At 38.8% G+C, this 22,433-nt stretch overlaps 1 protein-coding gene across 3 annotated transcripts in view; it reads left to right on the top strand.

Moving 5' to 3' along the window:
* LOC124787840 (nuclear receptor coactivator 5) overlaps positions 1 to 22,433 on the top strand; it is a 152,466-nt gene that overhangs the window by 34,131 nt on the left and 95,902 nt on the right. For 2 of the 3 annotated variants that reach the window (XM_047254782.1, XM_047254783.1), the window contains exons 3-4: positions 6,161 to 6,268; positions 14,034 to 14,241. In XM_047254782.1, coding sequence (XP_047110738.1) covers positions 6,161 to 6,268; positions 14,034 to 14,241 — 316 coding nt within the window. The remainder of the gene's footprint in view (positions 1 to 6,160; positions 6,269 to 14,033; positions 14,242 to 22,433) is intronic. The other variant, XM_047254784.1, reaches the window with a different exon arrangement.

Raw genomic sequence — 22,433 nt, 5'->3', positions numbered from 1 at the left:
TATCTGTGATGTTTAAAAGACATTTTATTGTATTTTTTAATTATCCAGTGACCGTCACACAATTGTATAGGATTTGTAATCACAATAAAACAAAAATAGATGGTTCAAATATACATAAAATACAACAGTAATTTATTAAGTGAATGAGACTGGTGTTCAGTTTTGGACGTGCGGAAGGAACCTGTACCGGCATGAAATGACTGAGGAAAACCTAGATCAAGATGTCCAGACAGAGCAGACTTCATCCTCCTGAATATGAGATCACTCACTGTCTTAAATAACTGTAGTGCCACATTTGAGTGGCAGAAACGGGAAAGAGGGTGTAATGTCCCTTTGACGATGAGGTTGTTAGAGATGGTGCACAAGCTCAGATTTGGGAGAGGAAATTTGGAGTTCTTTTTTAAAGGAACCTTCCTGTCATTTTAAGTGATGTACAGACCCCTCAGAAGACCTAAATCAATGTGATGAGATGGGGTTTGAACAGCAGTTTTCCCGAATGAGAGGCCATTGTGCTAACCACTACACCACCTTGCTTGGTAAGATAGAAAGGGAAGAGGCTTGCTAGCAACACACACACACACACACACACACACACACACACACCATCGTGATGACCAGATAGCTATAACACAGTCAGTCAAGAAATAGAAAGCGTGCTTTGTGGGCAGTAATAGTGACTTTTCCATCATGTATTTTTCACTCTGTAGCAGAGTGAGTGCTGATTGAAATGTTAAAAAGTTGGATTCCTACTGGAGGTCATAATATTCCTAATTCAATAGTAGGTACTACTTGTCTGCTGCTGATGTTCTTAGCAGATTAAAACGTTGTGCCAGATCAGGACTCGAATGTGTGATCTTCGCCTTTTGCATGAATGTGCTCTACAAACTGAGCTACCCCAGCATGACTCAAGACTTGTCCTTGCAGCTTTACTTGTGCCAGTATCTCATCTTCCACTATCCAAACTTCATAGAAGTTCTGTGAAACTTGTGAGATTAGCAGTCCTGAAAGAAAGGACATTGCAGAGACATGGCTCAGCCATAGCCTGGGGGGGGGGGGGGGGGGGGGGATAATTTCCAGAGCAGAATTTTTCACTCTGCAGTGGAGTGTATGCTGATATGAAACCTCATTGCAGACTACAACTGTATGTCAAACTGCGACTTGGACCCGGAATGTTTGCTGGATTTGAGTTCTGGTCTGGCGCACAGTTTTAATTTGCCAGGAAGTTTCAAGGACTTTTTGAACTGAATTTATACAACCACTTTGCCCAGGAGGTGTAGATGTTGCAAATGAAAACGAAGATATCCTGTAACTTTTTTACTAAATACCTCCAATGCATAATGACTTTAGGATCCTAAAGGTTTGAGATGCCACTGGTACAAGACTTTATGGAGATAAATCTGTATAAACGATTCCTGTTTCCTGTAAACTCTTGTGCTAGGAAAAAAAAAGGAAAAGAAAAATGTAAGGCAAGACATGAGTAACTTTTGCAAATATTATTGAAACATTTCACATATATTTTAAGAAACTGTAAAAAACTTGTATTCACAGTTAAAAGAAATACTTGTTCATTATTGCTTGCATTGTTTTTCTATATGGTTTTCTTAAATGGCTTAAGGCAAATGTCAAGTTGATTCCCTTTCAAGGACAGTCAAATTCCATCTCTCCTTACCCAGTCTGAGCTTTTGCTGTCCCCAGTGACCTGGTCATTGACAGCAAACTAAACTCTTCCTTGATTTTTCTATAATACTGCAACTGCAGAGCAGAATACCATATTTCTGCAGGAATGTGGAACAGATACGTATCTGACAAATAATTATTGGATGGTGAATTCTGCATGTGGCTGCTGAAAATAATAAAGTGATTTCAGTTTCGAGATTCTGTCATTTTCAGACACACTGAAAGCAAAGTCTCCAAATAAAATATATCAAAGTTAGAATATCAGAACTTAAAACTGAAATCATAAGGGTAATTACATGTGATGTTATTGACTTCTCTAACATGCTGGAACATAGTTCCAAGCAGTCTGTATCCAAATAATTACGATTGTATTAATATATTCACTCTTTCACACACATTGTGAGCACAAGCCATGTTACAAGCACAATAATAGCAAACAGCTTACATAGAAATAAAAATTTCAACTGCTGTACGTGGCAAAATGAATTGGTCGTGTAGCTTATGTCGTATCACAATTGCACTAAAATGACAAGAATGTAAATACACATGGAGCATGGGAAGGAAAAATGCTTGAGCACTCCTTTTTTTGGATTAGATTACCACTCTATCTTCATGTGTAATTGAGGCTGTGTGACAATCTTCCACTAAGTGTTTGCATATTATTCATTTGAACACTTTTGCTACCTTCACTTTTGCTGCATAAACACAGTAAGATTTGCTGTAGACACAGGATTGCCTGCTTTGTCTGTAGGTTAAATCGATAACATTTTTTTGCCAGGTAATGTTGAATATACTTTTAAAGCTGTTGGAGATAGACATATAAAGCATATGTTGACTGAACCACAAATGCTACATTATTTGTATTAGATAATGTAGCATCTACAGCTCATCAGTTTTCAACACTCGCTGTACTGTTAGAGGTGGGCTTTCCTTCCAGCCGTCATCCAAACACAACTTGTGAAGTGCCTGTTCATGGATACTTGCAATGGCCTTTGTATTCAACAGAATTACTCAGTTATGTGAATTCATTGATGCAGTGAAAGATCATACCCAAGGAATGAGAAGCGCTAAAATGAAATCACTCTGTTCACTAGTTTATACTCAGATCCAGTTTGAAAATGTAAAGTAACCTACATGTTGGGGTATTCACTTCAACTAGCTTTCTGACAACAACTCAGTACATTGTGGTGTGCACATTGGATTCGTGTTTAGTGCTTCTGTAGTCAGTACTTTTGTAATTAAAGAAAATATTCAGTACAGCCGTAATTTATTATTTTTTGACGTTACAACAATAAGCAATTCTCAAAGAAACTTTCAGAGTGATCTGTATGTCTGGTATTCTTACCTGTTAAGTTAGGACTTTCTAAATATTTCTGAGCTTTTTCAAAGATGCAGTTAAGTTATTTTATAATGCATGCATGCTTTCTGCCTTAATGTTATTGAGCAGTTGTGTATTAGTTGCTGTGTGGTCCTCTTTCTCCATTTGGTGTATATATGCTTTAAAAGTTTGTGGCAGTGGTACTGGACAGCAATAAACATAATTTACTGAAAATTGTTCTTGGTATATATAAAACATTAGCTATACCTGCAGAATTTATATCAACTTATGCTGTAGCTACAGAAGAGATGACAGAGAAACAAACATAAAGTTAACATTAATTCAACATGGGTGCTAACAATATCATTTCTAAGCATATTTTGGAACAAAACTATATGTGATTATTTTCAAGTTAATTACACTTGCATTACAGTCTAGCTAATGAAAAACTCGCATGTTCAATTACTGGAGGTGACATGACATATAGCCAGTATTTCATGGTTTACCACTGTAGTTTTAAATTTAGAACTGGCCTCCATATTCCTTGTGCATGTGTAACTATCCCACAAAGCTCTCTCAGTAGTAAAATTTTGTAACATATAATTCAAATATGTAAATGTTCATATATCTCCAGAAGTGTGTGTGTGTGTGTGTGTGTGTGTGTGTGTGTGTGTGTGTGTGTGTGTGTCCTCTTCAGATATTCACACACACTTCCCTTCAAACCCAAATTCTGAACTTTCTGCATGCTACACATGGTGTTGACTGCCCATTATCATCATTCCTCACAGCTTTACCTGATTCCTGCAAGATTTCAGACATACGGTGCAGCCACACTGAAGTTGTTATTAAAATCATGGCACATATACATTACTAGCTGTTCCCAGCCTTGCATTGCTATGACTAGTCTCAGTAAATGGAAAAGAAATTAAAGAGAGAGAACACATTTCTAATATGTGCGGAAATTGGATATACTATCTCCCTCCTCCTCCCCCACCCCTCTTTTTATCCAGCTCCTCATCCTTCCCCCTCTTTCTGTCCACTACCATCTCTCTCTCTCTCTCTCTCTCTCTCTCTCTCTCTCTCTCTCTCTCTCCCCCTCCATCTGTCTGTCTGTCTCACCTCCTCTCCCTTTCCTGTGTCCATCTTCTCCTTCCCCTCTCTCTGCCCAACTTCTTCCACCTCCTCTCTCTATCATCTTCTCTCCACATCCTATCTCCATTCCCTCCAACCTCTGTCCATTTCTTCTTTGCCCTCTCCGTGACCTTGAACCTTATTTATTGTTAATGCACATTCAGATTTTGTAGTGGTATTCTAAACATAAGCCAATAAGCCATATATAAACCTACATGTTTGCTAACAGTGTTTTACTATGCCCATCTGAATGTTAATTGGAGCATTCTGTAAAAATTTAATGTAAATCAGTCAAGAACTTTTGAAGATTTTTGATAATAATGTTTCCCCTTTATATATCACACATGTATTTAAGAAAAAAAAGGTGCAACAGTGTCAAAATTTAAAGCAATCGGTGAAGAACATAGAGATTTCAGATTTCTAACACACACATTCACATTTTTGTTGGAATAGATGTTAATGTTCATTTGAACAAAGTCATAAATCTCAAAGTTTTTCACAGAATGCTTTGCAATTTTGACAAGGTTGCATTTGAATATGTGTGTTTTTATATATCTCCTGAATTACCATATTGTGTGTGTGTGTGTGGGGGGGGGGGGGTTTGCTTCCCTTACATCAAGTGATTTTATTTTTATTTTTTTTGTATAAATTGTGACTAAAAATTTTAGTTGCTACCAGGAATTTAACACAAGGACTTTTTGTTAGCAAGATTGTAATATAAATGTAGGTGTTTTGATAGTCATCTGCTATTTTTTATTTTAAATATGCTTGGAAATAGTTGGTATCCATGTTGAATTAATGTTAGCCTTATATTTGTTTACTTGTCTGTTCTTCATAGCTATTGCCGAAGAACAGCTCATAGCTCCACTCAGGAAATTTTTTACGCTGTATCTGAATTCCATGGAGATTCCTGAGAAAAGACGAAGGCTGATACCGTATCCTGGATTGTCCAATATTAGATTGACTTTCTTTTTTGTTGTGCTCTGTGTTGATTGGATTTCAATTTTCCATTGGCATTTTAGATGTCAGAGGTGGTCTTTGCTCTGGAGAAAACCATGTGCTGCAGTCTACAGGTTTAAAATGACTAGTGAAAACTGCCTGTTAATCATTGTAGCTTATCACTTCAATGGAACTTTCATGAACTGATGACCTGATGGGACTGCAGTATCTCAAGTTTGTAGATGACTCCATTAATAATGTTGGCTTTTCCTTTTGTTATTATTATGAAGGACAAACAGCCACATGCTACCAAGTGAATTAAAACTGGGCACGGCAAGAAAGGAAGTTGTTGTGTAGTTAAAGATGATGGGAAAATATTAATTAGGAAGCCTCATAGGGATTTGAACCTAGTTTCCTGAAGAATAAGTTTAGTGTCTTGAGCAGTGTATCACCTCACACTGTGAGTATGTTGATCATGTTAGCTTTGTGTTGGCACTGTTTTTGTTGGAAATTGAAGTACGCTGTGCACATTGACTGTTGGGTTTAGTTCAGCCAGGATAAAAGAAGAAAGTGGTAGTTTTTTCTTCATTTTGGCTTTATGATTATTGGGTGCAAAATGTTTGCATTTATTAGTAAAGAATAACAGGTTTTTGGTGATAGGTTAAGGTGATGTAATGTAGCCGGGAATTTCTGAGGGAGCAAGCTCTCAGTAATAGATTCCTTCATGGCTTTAGAATAATTGGAAACAGAGTGGAAGAGATAACACATTGATTATAAGGAAGGGGCTGTGGGATGTGGATAGTGGAGGATGAGTATGGTGTTAGGTAAATGTGAAAGGCAAATGACATAAAAGCAATTGAGAGGAAAGAATTGTGAATGGATTATTGGTTGGGATATAAGACAAAGATGAAATTAGAAGAAATTCTCATGAGGTGCAAAAATATTGAAAGGGTAAGAAAACTAGGCATAATGGAAAGTTCACAATGAGCAATTGCATTTTTCCCAAGTTGCCCATGTTAAATATATTTCTTGTAAATAACAAAATATACCCAGTTTTATATTTTCATTTTTACATATATGTTGGTATGTTTTCAGGAATCTCTGTTAACAGGAAGTTTGGCTTTGTGCAATTTGAAAGAGACAGTAGTGCAGCCGAAGCAATCAGAAATGAAAACGGATCATTATTCCGAGGCAGAAAAATTGGTATGCAAGTTTTGATATGCCTCCGGTACTACAGGTAGACGATGTAGTAATATTCAGTAAACTGATACGATGTGATTTTTGTGTATGGTGTGTGGTGTGTGTAGTATTCTGTCTCACTCCTTTGTCAGCACATGTAGAGAGTGTGTGTGTGTGTGTGTGTGTGTGTGTGTGTGTGGTGTGTGTGTGTGTGTGTGTGTGTGTGTGGGCGCGCGCGCGAGTGCGTGTGTGCACGTTCCAGCAAAGATCTGGAATGCCTCTAATAATTTCATGCAGAGTTGGGTAAGACATTCCTTGCACCTGTGGGATGCAGAATGGAATAACATTTTAAAATAGTGTAAAATGGTTTATTAGGTCATTAAGTTTTATATACTCTTGGATCAGTCAGTAATCAAGTTTCACTTTCACTTACTTGGCTTAATAAATTTTTGCTTTATAAGCTGAGGCTTAAAACATGTTGCAACATATTTTTGTCCACATAGCTTAAAGCAAAGCTTAATTAGTGACAAAGTGTAGCCTCATGTTATTTATCATCATAGCTTAAAGCAGAGAATAATTGGTAACTGATACTGGAGAGCATAAATTCAATAACAAATTTTATCATGCAGTCACAGACCCTCAATTGTCAAAAGATGAAAAAAGATTTTAATTGAAAACGGCTGCTGTTAGTGTTAAATCTTAGCTTTTGGTGTTGCTAGTCTGATTAAAGAGAGTTCCAATAGCATTTCGTCCATAATATTTGGGCAGATTGGGGAGAGTGTGCTGTAAAATTTTTATCATTCGCTAGAGTCACTTGATCTGGTTCTGTTACTACAGTGTTGTCTGTCACATGAAGTGAGTACAATTATTTTTCCCAGAACCTGGACCAAACAAATCTTTTCACATAGCACATCAATAACATTAAGCTGCATGACAAGATGCTATGAAATGTGATTGAAATTACTCTGTTATTTTAAATTACTATATTACCAGTAAAAGAAGGAGGCGAAACAGTTCATTTCCAATGGGTAGCTCTGGTTCCATGCACCTCTCTTTTAACTTGAAGACATTGCAATTTCAGTGAGACTCTAGTTCTCGATAAAAGATTCTCTGGAGCAGTCTATTCATTTGAATTCAGATTGCCACATTACTCACATGGACAGCAGTTACTCAATTGTAGTTTGGCAATTTGATTACTCAGTCGTGGTTTCACCTAAATATTTATTCATTATTATGTGAGAGAAATTAAGTCTTTATGATCAAGTTTTGTGTGAAATTAATATGATGATATATTGTACTCATACCTCTAAAAACACTTTTAAACAAGACTACTTTGTTATTAGAAAAAGGATGAGAAACTTGTAACCAACATTAATGAAAACCTCCAACTGTTGGGTGAGTTCTTTAAACAGCCAGTGACACACACTGAACTGAAAACAAGCTTGCAGCAAAAAGAATAAATCCAAACACTGATCATGAGACACAGTCAGAAACAACAGTCTGATTACAAAGCTTATTTGTGGAAATATGGAGGTCTACATAAGCTCAGCAACCTACAGCACTTGTTGCAAGAAATTTGGAACATGGACAAAATTTGCTGTGACTGGGAAAGCATAATGAAACATTTGCTAAATAAAAAAGGGAAACAGAACTTGTTAAATAACTTTAGAGGCATCTCACTGTAGCAGGGCCATACAAGGTCCTTTCAGTGACACTAGTTTCTGCTGGAGGACCGAGGGGATTGTGCTGGTTTCTGAAAAGGATGATCCTGTGTAGAACAAAAACAGAGCTTCCAGCAACAAGAAGTACATATAATAAAGATTAAGCAAGAAGCTCCCTGACAGCTTGCAATGCTGTTGCCAGCTTTTAACTGTGAAGCACCAACTGCTGCAGGTGAAAAGAGTTGCTGTCTACAGAGCTCTGACAACACTGAGGCATTGTCATACAGACTTTTACAAGATCACATTATGTTGACCGAGGTAAGCTCACAAAGCTGTCTCACCCAGCCCACTGCAACTGTAAGCGATCAGCTTACACTGGCTCAATTACAGCTGTATTTATTAATTTCAGGCAGCATATTTTCGTCTTCGTAGGATCACACATTGACATACTTTTAACAAATACTACCTTAAAAGTTAATTTTGTGGGTCAGATTTGGGAAACATTTTAAGAGTGGAAATGAGAGTAAGATAAAGGGTTGGTCCAACTTTTCAATGTGACTTTGTCAAGTTCTTGTGAAGATGTGGAAATGTGAAAGATTGGCAACACTAATATTTAAGTGCAATACAATGCAAGATGTCTGCAATGTTCTGTATTGGTTGTCTGGAATTTAAGCGTGCATTGCAGTATCCAAATTCTTGAAATAAATATGATTCTTTCCTGCTCTCATGACGCCATTGTGATTGTCATGGCCATTTTTCTTCCATGCCTTGCCTCATGTTTCCCAAGGCAGAACTCGATGATACAGAATAGACCACGCAACCAGCAGATACCATGAACACAGTAAGATTGCTATCGTCTATCTGGCTTGCAGCTATACTGTGACTGTCCACTCCACAATAAATATACATAGATAAAACAAACTTTTAAACAGCAGGCTATACCAACTGATTAATTTAATAAACTTATTATGGCAATTATCATAATTCGTTGATTCAGTAATGCTTGTGGAACATGCCACGTCACCAAAGCGATATGTCGCACTACATTCCTCTTGGAATGTCTCATGTATGCAACAAAATAGGAGGTGAAGGTCTTGTTTGAGAGCTGTAGAGAAGTAACAAAAAAATTGTAAATCTGATTAGCTATTTAGCTCCTAATCTTTCTACCAATACACTAATCCAAGTCAGAACTTATATTTGAAATGAAAAGCCCTGAATGTTTTCTAGAACAAATATGTACACTACCAACTGAAGATAAAATGGCCACTCTATATTGTTTTCAGTAGTATTAATGCTTACTGCATCCAGTAATGATCCATAAACAATATTATCTTATAATATGGTGAGAAATGGTGATGGCTTTCGGAGTGCATGCCACTTGTCCCCCCTACTACTATCATAAGCTCAAGAAAGTATTTGGTAATTACTCTTATGCACTGCAATGTAACAGTCTGTTACAGAAAGCAAGGATTTTGTCTTCATTGCAAGGAGCTTGAGGATGGCAATCTCTTATAAAGTTTTGCACTTGCAAATTATTTTTTTTAAATTGCAAACCTCTTTATCAGTCTCTTATACCACAAGAAATCACTACGTGCAACCGTCTGTGTAATGATGGTAAAAGTAAACCTGTGTTCTTTATTCATTTCAACAATGTGTGCTGTGTCTTCAATGGTGAATGAATAATGTGGATTGTGTACACTGTTCAGTCTGTCAACATAAGTCAGATTTGTTTAAAGATTAACCCATGCATGCATTGCCAGTTTATAGTAAGAAGGGTTGTCATCGTGGAAAATACCCTAATGAATTGGCGATACCATTGCAATGAACATTCAGCTATTATCACGAAGTGCATAATGCTGAAAATCTGCCTTGTAGTGATCACCTGTGGTCAGCAGCACTGGAAAATGTAACGACTACCTACAAATTATGGATTGTAGATACTGTGAGGAGAATACACTAGTACTGTGTGCTGCCTTTTTAGAGATAACTGGGAAGGTTGTGTCTACACAGATATTACACATCTGTCTCCACATAATCAATTCAGCCTCTAGGCACCTATTACACAGTTAGTTGGAACGATTCTTTTATCGAAATGTGGAACAAGTCAGTTCACAAGATATTTATGCGGGATCAGTGTTAACAATAAGAAAAGTTTAAATCTCCCCCCCCCCCCCCTCCCCCATATCAGTTTTTAAATAGAAATTTGTAACTGGAGTAGGAGGAGTTGTCTGGGAGAAATATCTTTAAGTTGGATTTAAAACTTGCTTTCCTACATGTCAGGTGTTTTATGTTGTGATTGAAAATTTTTGTTGCTGCATACTGAACTACTTTCGGAGCCACTGACAGCTTTAATAATTGGTAATGTAGCTCATGTTTCCCTCTAGTGTGGTAGGTATGGACATCACTGCTCTTATCAAATTGTGATGGATTATTTATGACAAATTTCGTTAGTGAATGTATATATTGTGATGATGCAGCTAAAATGCCTAGCTCCTGGAAGAGATACCCACATGATGTCAGTGGGTGATCACTACTTATTATTCTTACTGCTCACTTTTGTGCAATCAGTACTTTCTTTCTAAGTGACGAGTTAACCCAGAAAATTATTCCACGGGACATTATTGTGTGGAAATACGCAGAATGTGTCAGGAGGTTGATTTGTTGTGTCCAAGATTACTAATTATGCGAAGAACAAAAGTAGGTGAACTTAATTGTTTTTAGAAGCTCAGTAATATGCTTCTTCCAGTTGAAGTTTTCATCGATATGTGCAAACAGCACAAAGCACTCCGCTACACATTGTGTGAAGGTGGCTTGCAACAGAACACTTGGAAGGGAACATGGTTATTGGTGTTGGGTTCCCATTGCCAATGAGTTCCGAATTTGTATGATGCTTGATGATCATTGTGGAAGAGAGTGGAGGTAGCCAGGTAGCAATACATGGAAGAGAGTGGAGGTAGCCAGGTAGCAATACATACCTTAAGTATGCAGTTCCTTTGGTTCAGAAAAGGCACAGGGCAGTCATGTTTTTGTCTGGAATTGTGTAGGAATGTAAAACACCTCTCATCACTACTGAGGATAGTTTGAGGGCTGTGTAGTATCAGAATAGGGCCCTTAAATCTATTCTTCAATCCTGCATTCAAAATTTCAGCCGTAGGTTCCTTTCAGGACAATAATGCATGAGTACCCGATGCTTAACTTTTGAACTCCTTCCTACAGGAGGCAGAAATGAATGAAATGGAATGGCCAGCTGTCTCTGCCGGTGTGGACCTGATTGAACATTGAAACTTGTTGTGCATTGTTGTAAGAACCTTCCTCACAAACTGAATAATTTCTGAAAGTTGGCCATCGAAGAGTGGGACGCACTTTAGCAGTAGCACCTCAACTATCATGTAGACAGCATGTTCAGGAGGGTCAAAGTTTGTCACAGTACATGACGTGGAGTGAAACAGTCTTGAATGTTACCTAGCAGCTAATTTTAATTCCATAGGTGTGCAAAAAATATGCAGTTCCAAACAATTTCATTTTGTTAATTTTGTTTTCATTTCACAGTAAAGTTATTCTTTCATTCCCTGCTCCTCTTGAACGTATAACTATACGTATTCTCAGGTATGCAGATAGAGCTGCTGCTTCCCCCTCCCCCAATTAAAAATAAATTAACTTTCAGATGACCTACGTGCAGTGGTTGTGGATTGGAGTGAGGAGGAGGGGAATTGATAGAGATCATGCAGTGCACTTTGTGCTGTCCAGTTGTTTTAGGCTTACTCAAAAATGTGGGGATTGTTAGATTTATTTTCTAAAACCTACCCACATCAAAGTGTTATGTTAATGGTGTTGGATCAGCTGTGGAGGAAATTGGAAAAACCTAAAGGTGAAGAAGCTTTTTTTATAAGTGATGTGTTCCAATCCACACGTGTTAACCTTCACCATCAACTTAAAAGCAGTCTCAGTTTAAGAAAATTTGAATTGTATGGTAACGATGCTTTCCCCTTTGTGAGGCGTAACCGTACAGAGCCTCATTGACTTTACCACTTAGCTGCCCTTTCTTTTTCTCCTCTCTGGGAATTTAAATGCAAACCATGTTGAAGCAGGAATCTGCTACCAACTGCTGCAGGAGTGCAGCTGATAGAGGCTCCTGTCTCAGAGGATCTTGTTCTGGTGACAAAGTGCATGCATAGCACTGCTGTTGGCCCATTTTCACCATTGATCTTTTGCTATAGCCTCTTGGCCGCATGCCCAGTCTTTGGCAGGGTCATTCCATACCAACTGATCTAGAGTCCCCACCTAAACATCACAGATTTTCTTGAAATTTGATGTGTTTATTCCAATACTTACCAAATGTAATTGTGCAGTTTCTTAGAAACTATATTTGAGGTGTTGCACTCATTGAAGTGAGGATGATTAAAACATTGTGTGTGTCATTGCAGATCTTTATAATTTTTTTACAAATGATTACATATTAGATCAGAGTGTTCTCTCTGTGAAACTTGCTGCATCAACTCACTGCCAAGTGTAAAAACACACCTCTAAATTGCAGGATTAAATGTTGAATAGTCTGGTTACTATGGCCATTCAAAGTTGAGAAAAATTTTGTCTGCTCAAATATTTTCTGAAGTTCGGCCATTAATTTTTCATAAACAAATAGCTTTAGGAATGTCTCCTTTTGTAAGAATGTAAAGTATTTTATGACAAAGAGTCGTGAAGTCCTGGGCATTACAGTTATTTAGTTTGGAGATATTCTAAGGTAAAGAGTATTCCTAAAAATGCTTCCACCGTATTTTACTCTTTTTTGAAGTCCTGTATCTTCAATTTTTACCGTTAACTGCCATTTGAAACAGCTCCCTTCTTTATGAAAATGTGACCACTTGTCTGTCTGGCTCCATCAATTGAAAAGAACTGTGCTAAAAAAGGATGCTAAAAAGGTGGGTGGTCAGCTAAGTAAATAGTATAAAGTGCTGTCACCTTTTTGCAATAAAATACCAGGAAAATTAGCGTGAAGGATTATGCTTCTGACACATGTATCTGTAGTTAAGGTTACCAGCTGTGCAGAATTTGAAGTGCTGACAAGCTGCAGAGAAGCTCACAGCCATTTGGATAGTGAAGTATAAGTGGCACTGTATTGGTAAAAAGAGCAAAAAAGGCCATGGCAGAAAGTCTACTAAGAGTGGAATTGCGTGTTAGGTGATAACTGGGAAACATGAAGAGAGTGTGCCTTCCATGGAATATCTGAGGGGGGCTCTGAAAAACAGAAGAGCATCAAAGGGTGTAGTGGGCATAGAGGATAGAATTCAGCTATAAATGGCAGTGTGAGACCAACAATAGTTCCCAGTTTGGTTGGAGTCCAGGTGGCGGGTGCACCTAACTGCAAACCCACAGCATCTGAAGAAGACAACTAGGTTGGTCTTCGAAATTGTGTATAAAATGGAAACAACAACTCAACAGAACACTTGAAGCACACCATTAATCAGTCACACTAATAATACCTGCGAGATCACATTGGAAAAGTTGTTTAAAATTTTTGACAAATAAAGATGTAGTTCTGACCAGGGTGCAGAACCACTGCTTTGCCCTTTAAGGGTAGTGCTTTTACTGACTGAGATGTCCATTTCCAAACTCTTCAAAGACTCTTGTGCACCTTGTTGACCTAATATCCTAAGGAGAAAGGGTAATGTGTTAGGTTTTGTCTCATGACAATGTGTTAGGTTTTGTCTCATGAAGGATCTTTCTGCATTGGAGTATATCCAATTATGGAGTTTCATGCCACATTAAAAGGTGTAGTAGATTGGGATTCAACCTGTCCTCGTTTCTTTAATGTGCTCAGATGCTTCATTGATAACAGCCCTGATAGTAGGCTTGTGTCTTGCTTTCTTATATGACCATTCATTGACAGTAAATCGAATGCTGATGTGAAACACATGTTAGACTGTCATATGTGACATAAAGATTACTGTTAACAATTGCTTTACCAGAATTAATAATAGAAAAGTTATGTATGTAAAACTTTTTTACCAAATAAAATAATACATTAAACTAGTGAACCTAAAATAATACATTAAACTAGTGAACCTTAAAGGTTGATTAGGCTTTGTTGGACACCAGTTCATATTTGCATGAAAAATAATATGTTTCAGAGGTGAATCCTGCAAGAGTGTATGGCAAACGACCACGCCCAAATGATGGACCAGGTCCAAGAAGAGCAGATTCGGCAGATCGCGCAGACTCTTTCCGGGACCGATCACCTGTTGATGACAGGTCTCGCGGTGACAGGCCCGACTGGAGGGACCGGGAGAGAGACAGAGACCGTGATCGTGAACGTGACCTGGAGAGGGAGCATGAAAGGTATCAGTTTGTTCTGGTCTGTAGTCGGTGCTGATGAGGCTGTTGGTGATTGCTGCACTGTAGATGCAGTACATATCAGGCAAAGTTTCCACTAGTTTTGTTTTCAAGTGGCTGAATGAAATTGGTAAAATTTGGTGCTTCTTTAATTGAAAAAAAATGCCAAAAATACACTCCCCACCCCGTCTCATCTCATACACAAACCTCCACATCATCCCCACCTGTATTGTTTAAGAGCTATGGAAAAGTCTCTTCTTAATGTTATATAGGGAAGTTGTCAGTTTACTGTTATGAAAGTCCTTCAAAAGTTCACCACATTACTTTATTCCTTGTATATGCTGTCCTGCAGCCTTAACAATTTTTATGAAATGCTTGCTGCTGTAATAATAATTCACCAGAACTGCTTTTTAGGGTTCCATACCTCAGTCTGTAAAAACAGAACTCTTATAGGATCACTTTGTTTGTCAGTCAATCTGTCCAACTCTTAAAGACCTCTTTTTCTCTGGAACAGATAGATAAGTTGAAATTTATGCTATGTACTAGGGTCTATGGTCCCTTGGCAGCATGGAAAATTTAAGCTTCCAAGGCAGTCAATGGAATCAAAAGATAAGGCCATTGTGCCACATATTTTGATATTCACAATCACACTCACTTATCTTTAACCTAGAATCATGAAATTTACCAAGGAGTCAAAATTCACACCACAGGTATGGGAAAAATCCGAAAATTGTTAATTTGTAGTTACATCACAGGAAACAATTCTCATTTGTTATCTGTCTGCCTGTCTAGACCACTTTTTTCGGGAATGGGTAGACATATTAATTGAAATTTGTCATATACTAAAATCTACAATCCCTTTGCCAGATATCAACACAGATCCTCTTGTTCTTTCCTCTTGTGCCGCACTACTTCCTGAAACCTAAGGAGACACTTTTAAATTTGGTGTTTTTTGGTGAGATGCCCAGAGCAGATGGCTCTGGTAGTAGCTAATGCCAGTCCAGGTTGGGAGTCTATTGCATTTGTATGTCGTAATCTAAAAGTTGCTGTGACAGATAGATCATGTAAAAGAGATTGCTTAAATAACCCGAGCACTGCAGACAACCATTGTGAGTGTGTAAACTTTGGTCCCGTTGATTACTGCGCAGAGCTCGCCACAATGTCTACTTAATGTTGCCACAGAATGCGTAGACATCGCAGTATACTATTACAGTAGCAACAGTTATATTTCTTGTCTGATTAGAGTATTAAATTTCAACATGGATTTTAAAACCAAACCCCAAAATGCAACTTTTCTATATTTGTCTTGGAAAGTAAAGTTACCACTAATAAGCCAAGGCACTGTAAGAGGTATGAAGCAGTGTTATCAATTTTCTTTTAGTTATCACTTACAAATCTGGTTCAAATAATCATTTGAATTTAATTTTTGATTTTCATACAGACTAACAAACCCGCATTTGACCCCAATTTCACCTGATTATGGGTGAGGATAACACCGAAGAAGCTATGGTGGCGTAAATACGTAATCGCTCTCGCCTTATAGATACCAGTGTTGTAGTTATTCATTTTGTTGTTCTCTCTCTCTCTCTCTCTCTCTCTCTCTCTCTCTCTCTCTCTCTCTCTCTAAAACACACACACACACACAAACACACACACACACACACACACACACACACACACACACTCGAAATATTTATTAGTAAACTTTTAGTTTTGATGGAAATTTAAGTCCCCGGGTAAAATTCCGAAATTCATTTTGGTTTGAAGAGGAATATCAGATTTCAGTATCTATTAGCAATTTTCTGTCATAATTACATAACTTTAGTCATTATAATTTAAAAATTTAAATGATGCCTGAGTGTAATTATCACGAAAAATTGCAATCGCCGATCTTGAAACTTTTGTTCAGCTAACTCGAACATTATTGGTCTTGCTGATTATCATATCATGTTAATATAACCCCAGAATTAGTAGCATAAATGAAAAATTGCAATACCAAATGCCGGTTGGGGGAGGAAAAAAAAACAACACTCAAAACAGTCTCGAAACTCTTCGAATTCTTAGGACCGATATCTTGCCAGTACCGAATTGTCGAATACTCTATTCCTGGTAAAACATAACTATCCCAGTTCATCGAACCATTTAAAACGTAACCAGGTTAAGAAGCCCAGCTCCAATGTCAAATCTAATGTAACTTCTCACATCAGCTCCATTCGCCAAATCTCACGTAGCAATCCCATCAGTTCAGGTTTAACATAGTACGGCTGATCGTACCATGTTGTACATTTTCAGAGTTGATAACTGTGCTGCAGAAAGTCTTGGGCACTACCAGACGTACACCAATTAATCTGTTGACAACATTTGTTTATTTCCAAACATATATACAACAGCTGACTGTCCCAACTTCACAGGATCCGGAACACACCAGCTAATACTCCAACTGCACTACTCAAAGGCTTTGGACAAGGGGTACTTATACATCTTTCAACAATTACGTTCTCTGACATTTTTATGTTTTTCATGTTTGATGTTACAATTGCTATAAGTTAATCCAGCAAACTGACATAAGAGTTCTAGTGAAAATTAAAACGAGAACAATGATAAAGTATATTTCCGAAATTAACAGTCTTTTACAAGTGCAATTTTGAAACATACATATAGTTAACAATTAAGTTCTTATTATTCAGTCCAGAACATTCTCAAATATCTTTACATAATTTAATTAATTATGCAATTTTGTGAAACAATTTTGAGCTGGTAATATTTCTACATCATCAGAATTACAAATCGAACATTCAAAATGACCTTTTACGACATTTGAAGGCTAAAATGAGGAATAATTACATACATCACAAAATCTTTAAATCATGTTACAAAAAATTGATGAATCGTTCTTCTAACATTATTTATGATACAAATTGTCTTTCTGAATTAAGTTATGTCTCCAGTTTAAACAAATCGTTTCTAGTTTTCGTAATATGTGGACATTGCACTGAATTTCTAATTGCAGATTTTTAGTTGGTGATTTCCGTAAGAATATGTTGTCCTGACTTGCAAAGATACATAAATGTTAAGCTTTTTGAAAATTAATTGTTTACACAGTTAATTTGCATTATGGTAAACAATGAATGTTTCTAATTGAATTATAATTATAAAACTGAATGAAGGTTACTGACATTTATGCACTATTAACACTGATTCCAGAACTTGATCTCTCTCTTGAAAACATCCCGAAATTCATATCAAAGTGATAATGACTTCTCCTAACTGTACATTACTTTACTTTATTAAGAACATACATTAACTGGTCTGTGACACAATGTAACATTTTCATTATAACTATATCACACTGTTGCACTAAGTGACCTTATTCACGAAGTCTCCTTATACACTACCCACATCTATTTTAGTGTGTATCGCATACTATTAAATATACTGTATCGGGAACTCCACACGACCCAGTACAGCCTGTTTCGTTACACCGGGATGTATTAACTGTCTATACATGTAATTGAGTTTGTACGGAACCCTTAGATTGCAAGTCTTTCTCACACTTGGCTAGCTTCTTTTTTAGATACTACCAGTATTGAGCATTTTCAAGCAGTACATAGATACAATCCACATATTGTTAGTATGTAGCGACTGAGTTGTATTGCTCTCTCAGTGCAGTGCAGTGCAGTGCAGTGCAGTGCAGTGTCGGTTGTGTTGTAGCTGTCAAACAACTTTCTGCACCAGCCACCAGGGGTGCTGATATCGATGGCGAATTACTCTGAGGCGTCTTGGAGCTTTTATATTGAGATGTGTGTTCTCTTGTGTGTTATTTCGTAACTACCATTAAATAGTTTCACGCTACAGGATACATTTTGTCTTTTGAGTAGACTGTTTATCACAAAGTTATTTACTATAGTTTCCAGCAAGGAACTCTAGTCGTTATGAAACATAATGAAGCGACAGATCACACCCTTTAATATTCAATTCTGCAAACCTCAGGCTAGATGACAGATAAGTCCACAATGATTAACTTAGTATGACCGCAATGGTCAGTGGTGACTCTGATGTGATCTAGCGTGGGAAACAACAGGTGTGTGTCACTAAATCAGATCTGATAATATGGAATCATCAGAGACGATAAGGCCATCCATTTGACAGCTTGCATTGCGTCTATCCCTGCTTTGTCAACACAACCCAGGATTTTGGGTCACACTAGTGGAAGCCAATGTCCTCTGTGTGGATATTACAACCAGCTCCACCACATTCACTTTGGTCATTAGCCAGCTTGGAGCAGTGTTACGCCACTGAGTGGAAGGCATAATTACGCACCCCCCCCCCCCCCCCTCCCTGCCGTGGCCAAAGTGTATGAAAAAAAGGAAGATCTAGGGGACTAGAAACCTTCCCATTACTTACAGCATTTGCACTATAAGGTGGACACTGAAACAGTGGCAGACAACCTGCTTGACACATTGCTGAGTAGTTGTCTGTTGCCACCAGTGAAAGCCATAGGAGGTGTCTCTGAAACAGGTGACAGAGCTGACCGACAGAATTGCGGATGCTATTTTTCCTCCCCAATTAGTGTGTTGGTCACTTTATGCAGTAAGGTCTCGATAAAGCAGAGTAATCCAGTTCCTTTGACTATGTTCTCCACCTCAGTTGACGCACTGTCACATTATAGCTCAGTAGTGGTCACATGGGCAGCTTATGACAGCCTGACAGCTAATGTTGAGAGGCCCTTACAAAGAGGACTGACGAGTTACTATCCTGGTGAGGTAGCAGCAGCAACAGAAGTTGGTAGCACAGCAGATCTAGTAGATGTTCCTCGGCTACTTCGTCAACTTCTATCCGTGAATAATACACCATTTGCTGGCACTGTAAGAGATTCAGGGACCAGGCACACAAGTGTGCATTGCCTTGTGCGTATCCAAATGCTTGAGGCAGTTGGTTGTAGGTGATGCCTCTAATTGACAAGTGACATCCCAGTGCCTCTTTGTCAGTGACCGGAAGCTGGGCTACAAATATCTGTTGGATACTGGTTTAGGCATGTACATCTTTCCCTGGAGACTGCTATGTTGTCGTAGGCCAGTGAACTATCTTCTGTCTATCTGCTGTGAACAACTCTTCGATACTGATCTATGGCGACAATCGGATGGAACGAGATCTGCGGCTGTTCGTATGGGATTTCACAATCACAGATGTCACAGAACCCATTATTGGTGCTGATATGTTAGCATACTACCACCTGTTACTGAACATTGAAAAAGCACGATTGGTTGACGGCATACAAACAAATGATTGATTGACGGCATAACCAGTCTGTTGATATCTGACTTCCATCATTGTACAACAGAGTAGTTACCCAATGTTGTGTAGGTGAATGTTGGGGAGTATGTGCAACTACCATAATGACTCCCGGCTTTGACGTTACCCCTAGGAGCACCAAAAGAGGAATGTCATGATACTGTTCATCACATCAAGACTGAGGATGGCCCACCAGTCTCCTGTCAACCATGACATATGGCTCCAGAGTGATGATAAAGCAAAGCCAGAATTTGATGCCATGCAGAGAGAGGGAATTACATGTCAATCCAGTAGCCCATGGTCCTCCTCTTTGCATCTTGTGCTAAAGAGAAACAATGGAGATTACCATGTCCTAAATGTCTAGACAGTGCCGGATCAGTATCCCATTCCTTTACTTCGAGATTGCAACTACATGGTACATGGTGCGACAATTTTTAGTGTACCAGACTGTGCTAAGGCACATACTGATATACCCATAGCAGAAGATGATGATCCAAAAACTGTAGTCATTAGCCCATTAGGTTTACTGTAGAGTCTGTGTATGACATTTGGATTCCGAAATGCTGCACGAATTTGGCATTGGTTTAAAATTAGTTTTGCAAGGACTACTCTTCTTTTTTGCATATTTAGATATCATCCTCATCTTCATGTCAGCTGTGAGACAGCTTGAGCAACATTTGATGCAAGTTGTGGAATGGCTAAATAAATATGGTGTAGTGCTAAATATAGTCAAGTGTGTTTTTGAACAGCCACAGAACGTCTTTTTAGGACGCCAAATGTAATCCGAAGGCTTGCTTCCTCTGCCTGATAAAGTAAAAGCCATTTTGCAGATAGCACACTCACACGCATGCCATTTAGGAGTTACTATGGCATTTTTTCATAATATTAATTTGTAACGTCGGCATTTGCCGAACTTGGCAGCATTACAGGCTCGTCGGTCCAAAAATCAAGGGGGGCTTCACCAGTCCATGGACTGACACCATGATTTCGCCTTTTGAAGCGGCAAGGCTTAGAAGTACCCCTCACACCAGTAGTTGACATAAGCCAAACAGCGATTTAAACAATGATGAGGGCTGTTTGGCAACAATTACATGAAGGTATGTGGCAACCTTTGGCTTTCTACTGCCATAAAATGTCAACATTTCAACACAAGTGGAGTTCATACTGTCTGGAACTCCTTGCAATATGAGAGGCAATAACATACTTCTGCCAGCAACTGGAAGCAAGGAAGTTCACAACTTTTATGGGCCATAAGCCACTTATGTATGCATTTTGGCAGAATAACAACTACTGCTTAGCTTGCCAACACAACCAACTCATTTTTGTAGCACAATTCAGCATGGACGTCTTGCATGTATCGGGTATTGACTACTTGGTGGCCAACTGTCTGTGTTGCATTTAGGGCGTTTCAAACAGCTCCAGCACTATTGATTTCACAGTGTTCTGGAGGTGGAGAGATCTGACCAAGAGCTTTGACACTATCTCATCTGTCTTTCAACAGCTTTGAAATTAAGATAAGTCAGTGTGTCTGGGGCCGACCAGTAAACCAAGCCAATTCTTACCAGTAGAGTTTTGCAAGCTCACCTTTGATAGCATGTACAATTTAAGTCACTTGGCCATCAAGTCAAACAGTTTGCCTGCTCTCCCTGACTCGTGTGGCCAAAAACTGAAAAAAACTGTTGGTAATGCTCTCACATGCGTGTCAAATGCCAGTGGAGCAAGATCAACTGTCATATACGCACACCAGTTGGGAACTTTCCAATCACTAACACACAGTTTGCACACTTTCACGTTGACATCATGGGACTATTACCTTCTTCCTATGGACAATGATACCTCCTTACCATGATTGATTGTTGTACATGTTGGCCTGAAGGAACACTGGTGGATAACCTATCTGCAGAAACTCTTGCATCCACTTCACAGCAAGTTGGATTTCCCATTGTGGCTGCCTGCTACACATGATGACAGATAACGGCCGCCAATTCGAGTCAGACCTGTGCTCCCAACTAACTAAGTTCTGTGGCGCAGTGCACCACCAGTTACAACCCAGCCAGCAATGCTGTGACTGAGTGCTGGCGTTGCCACTGAAAATGGCAATTGTGATTCAAGATTCAGATTGGACGTCAGCACTGCCAGTGAATTGCTGGGCCTCTGGATAACATATAAACCTGATTTAGATGCTTCATCTGCAGAACTTATTTATAGCGAAACCTTGCTGGAGTTACCTACCTGAAGAGTTTGTAGAATTACAACCATTGCAATCACTAGTCCCAATACCAGTGACTTTGCACTTTGGCCAAGAGAACATGTTGCCTGAATTTGCACTTCAAGGCAAGACACCCCACCACCTAAATGCCACAGGAACTGCAGACATGCACCCACATCATGTGCCGCACAGACAGAATCGGACCTTCACTGCAACCACTGTACACTGGCCTCCACAAGGTGTTGCAGTGAGGGATGCACACCTTCAAGATGCTGACGAATGGCAAGCCTAGTACAGTCACTGTAAACAGAGTAAAACCAGTGTATGTTCCACATGATGAGCGACCACCCAACATTCAACGAGAAAACCAGTCTGTACTGGCACCAGCACTGCCACCACCTGTCACAACTGCTGTTGACAGGCATGAGATCTTGACTGTGCGTGCACTTGGCACAGTACCTGGGCGGCACTCCGCTTCCCCCGAGGCAGCTGATAAAGCAACTGAACCATGCTTCTCTCTCAGTGCAGAGTTGTGGAATAGTGCAGTGTTGTGGAATGTCGGTTGTGTTGTGTGCGTGCATGTGTTAATTGGAGTTACAGTGCAGGTGTCAAACTGCTATCCACACCAACCGACTGGGGAGCTAACATCGATGGCGATTTACTCTGAGCCGTCATGGAGTTTTTATATTGAAATGTG

This window comes from Schistocerca piceifrons, chromosome 3 (genome assembly GCF_021461385.2).
Source record: "Schistocerca piceifrons isolate TAMUIC-IGC-003096 chromosome 3, iqSchPice1.1, whole genome shotgun sequence".
NCBI lineage: Eukaryota > Metazoa > Arthropoda > Insecta > Orthoptera > Acrididae > Schistocerca > Schistocerca piceifrons.
This window is presented reverse-complemented; position numbering and strand designations above follow the sequence as displayed.